This window comes from Arachis duranensis, chromosome 2 (genome assembly GCF_000817695.3).
Source record: "Arachis duranensis cultivar V14167 chromosome 2, aradu.V14167.gnm2.J7QH, whole genome shotgun sequence".
Lineage (NCBI taxonomy): Eukaryota > Viridiplantae > Streptophyta > Magnoliopsida > Fabales > Fabaceae > Arachis > Arachis duranensis.
The window spans coordinates 5,537,483-5,541,244 of NC_029773.3; the positions used below are offsets into that span (position 1 = coordinate 5,537,483).

At 34.2% G+C, this 3,762-nt stretch overlaps 1 protein-coding gene across 1 annotated transcript; it reads left to right on the plus strand.

Annotated features, from left to right (window-relative positions):
* Positions 1–980: 980 nt before the first annotated feature.
* LOC107473110 (B3 domain-containing transcription factor NGA3) lies at positions 981–3,241 on the plus strand (the record flags this gene model as incomplete). The annotated part of the gene is given in 3 exon segments (XM_016092651.3): positions 981–1,430; positions 1,644–1,820; positions 1,970–3,241. Coding segments are annotated over 2 exon segments (1,372 nt in total), but the record flags the coding sequence as incomplete, so codon positions are not given.
* Between the last annotated feature and the right edge of the window lie 521 nt (positions 3,242–3,762).

Here is a 3,762-nt window from a genome sequence, read left to right on the forward strand (position 1 = left end):
ATTAAAATTGAGTGGACTTAACAGATATAAAACTCATAAAGTTAAACATTTTATACTTACAAATATCACAGAAATCAAATTAGTATAAAACTCGTGATAATATTATCCCAAATATTATGAAAACGACTAGTTGCTCACATGGCCCCAAATACCCACGTTATTATTCATGGGTCCCCCACATAATATGCCTAATCCTGCTGTAGTTAGTATTTACCTCTCCTTAATTCAAAACAAAAATTTTCACCTCATCATTTTACATCACTTAAATAGAAAAATTATCAAAACATGGAACCACCCATAAACCCTAATTAACATCTCTTTGTGTTGTTATTATTTCTTTCTTATGATAAAATAAATTTTAAATTATAACTACAAATATAATTAAATTTATTTATACAATAATACATAATTAAATATTTATATAAAACATTTTACACTCGATACATAAAAAATCAAGCTAAATTAAATCCTAATCTTTTGTGATTTCTATCTAGTAAAATATTTAAAAATATTGTATATATACTAAAATTAATTATTATATATTTGTGTATAAATATATATTATTTAATTTATTTTTAATATATATTTTATATTTTAACATATTTTTTATACGGTTAAGGACTAATTCGTCGTAGATTTGAGCTTCATTTAAGGGTCTGTTGACTAATAAATTACTATATGTATTCGACAAAATTCAAACCCCGACACTTACTTAAACAGACGAGTGAGCTGATCACTCATCCCACCTAAATTAGTTTAGTTATAAAATCTTTTAAGTGTCCTAATTAAGATGCGTATAATTAATTAATGAAATATTATATATAGTAAATTACTATCCTAGTTGTAAAGAAGCTTCCGGTGAGGTAACTATACTAGTTGGCTAAACTCACATCACCACCTTCTCCTTAGCTTCTTTTTTTTTTCTTTTCTTTTCTTTTCTCTCTCCATAGGTAGCATAATAATAAGGTGCTCTTTCATGTTGGGGTATGTATGATGTGCATAGTAGTAGGTCAACAATAAACACATATACAGTACTAATAACTAAATCACCCTCCCTTTCTTTGCTTTTTCATTTCTGAATCTTACCTTCCATTATTCTTATTCTTATTCTTCTACTTCTCCTCCTTCTTCTTCTTCAATTCTTCTCCATCTACCATGGCCTTGTTGTCTTTCTCTAGGGTTTGAGCCTCAGGTCCCTCTCTCTCTTTCTCTCTTTCTTGGTCAAATATGAAGGCACCGACTCTTTCAATTGTTGTCTAGTGATTTGTACTACAACAACAACAAAACAATCAAACACATATGCTCTCTTCTCTTCTCTTACTTTTCTTTCTCTCTCTCTTTTACAGCCTCACAAATCTGGGCTTCCTTTGATTCAATTCAATTCAATTCCATTTAATTCCCTCTCTATAATTATTTCTCATTGTTCTTTGGTGAGTTTCTTTACTATATTTGACTGCTACTACTCTTATCTCTTTTCCCAACACCCCTTTTCTTTTTTTTTTTTAATTTCCCCTAACCAAAAAAAAATTAAAAATTAATTTTATTCTTAGTTTGTCCCTCTTTTCTTGCTTAATTGTAAATTATTATCAATATTTTTCTTTTTTTTTTCTTAACAATTAATACAATTCTTTAATTGTGTTAAGATCCAACAGAGTGATAAATATAATTAGGAGGAATTGAAAAGGGTGTGTGTGGGTCACACACACTATAATTTCATTTCATGGAGTTGATGCAAGAATCCAACAAAGGCTACTCTCAAGATTTGGAAGAAGAAGAGGAGGAGGAAGAAGCACCGGGAGAAGAAACCACCACCGCCGCCGGTAAGCACTTCTTCTTCCATCCACAACCACCATCACCATCATCATCATCATCATATAATTGGGGGATAATATAAATTATTCATGATCATCATCATCATCATCATAATCATAATTGAATCTCATTAAAAAAAATTCATGATATCGGTTAGGGTTACACCATCATCAACATCAAGATGCAACAACATCAAATTACTTCAACCACACAACAAGAATGAATCAAAATCAACCGCAACCGCAACCGCAACAGTTAGTAGACTTTATGGACTTGTCACTTGGGACAAACATCAACCACCATGAAGGCATCAACAATTTCCAAGGATACTCCTCTTCCTCCGCCGCCGCCACCACCACCACCACAAATAATACAAATCTACAACCTCCGCTGCCTGCTCCGGCGGAGAAAGAGCACATGTTCGACAAAGTAGTGACGCCGAGCGACGTAGGGAAGCTGAACAGGCTGGTAATTCCCAAACAGCATGCGGAGAAGTACTTCCCGCTCGACTCGACGTCGAACGAGAAGGGACTTCTCCTGAATTTCGAAGACCGGAACGGGAAATTGTGGCGGTTCAGATACTCTTACTGGAACAGTAGCCAGAGCTATGTGATGACGAAAGGATGGAGCAGATTTGTGAAGGAGAAGAAACTTGATGCAGGTGACATTGTTTCTTTCCAACGCGGAGTTGGAGAAAATTATAGACATAGATTATACATAGATTGGAGAAGAAGACCTGATAATCATCACCATCACCATCACAACCTCCATGGAGGACTTGATTTTCCCTCTTCGTCTTCCAATTTCATCACGCCCTTCTTCATTCCCAGTCAAGCGTCTTCACATTACTCTACGATTCGATACGGTGGCAGATTTTACTCTCTGCCACCACCGCAATCGCAACCACAGCCACAGCCACAGCCACAACCGCAAATGATGATGTCACCAAGACATCATCATTATTATCCAATTCATCATGGTGGATATGGCGGCTATAATCATCCTCACAGTAATGAGTTGTTTTATCTGAGATCAACAACATCAACAACACTACCTTCTCCTCCTCCTCCTCCTTCTTCTTCTTCAATGTCAATGGTTGATCATCATCATTACCATCAAGGATTATTGGCAAGACAACAACAAGAACAAGAACAAGAAAGGGGGTCACCAATGATCATAGATTCAGTACCAATTGCTCATCATTTTCATCATCATGGGGGTGGTGGTGGTAATGGTAATAATGGTAGTAATAGTAATAGTAACAATAATAGTAACAATAATAATTCTGCAGGAAAAAGGTTAAGGCTATTTGGTGTGAACATGGAATGTGCTTCTTCTTCTTCAACAACAACACAAGAAGATCATCAAGAACAAGAACAAGAAGATCCAAAATGCTTCACCTTGTTCTCTTCTACTAACTCAAGGGATGGAGAAGATCAGAGAAGAAGAATAAGGGAGCAAGCTGCAAATTTTTTTGATTTGGACCCTTCTTTGCAATTCCGCCAACACTGATGAAGAATTGATCATCATCTTCATCTTCATCAATTGAAGAGAGAAAAAAGAAAAAGAAAAATTGAAACACATTCAATTCATTCACCAGTTCTAAAGTGTTAACTATACACTCTGATCTTTTGCAGCATTTTTTTCCTTCTTAATTTTAATTATATTATTTTTAATTATTTCTCCTCTTTATTCTTTTCTCTCATATCCGTAATTAGTGTTCATTCAGCTTTTAAGGCTTTTTAGTACGTTTAGAACTGGTCAATGCATTAAATTAGATCGGGATTTGGGTCATGAGAAGGAAAATGAAGAGAGGAAAAAAAAATCAAAAGAAAATAGAAAAAAAAAATGGCCTCAAAAACCTTAATTCAATCACACGTTTATTTAGACCTTTGTCATCAATCATCAATTGTGTATAAATACAATACAAAACTATATAGTATAGCATAA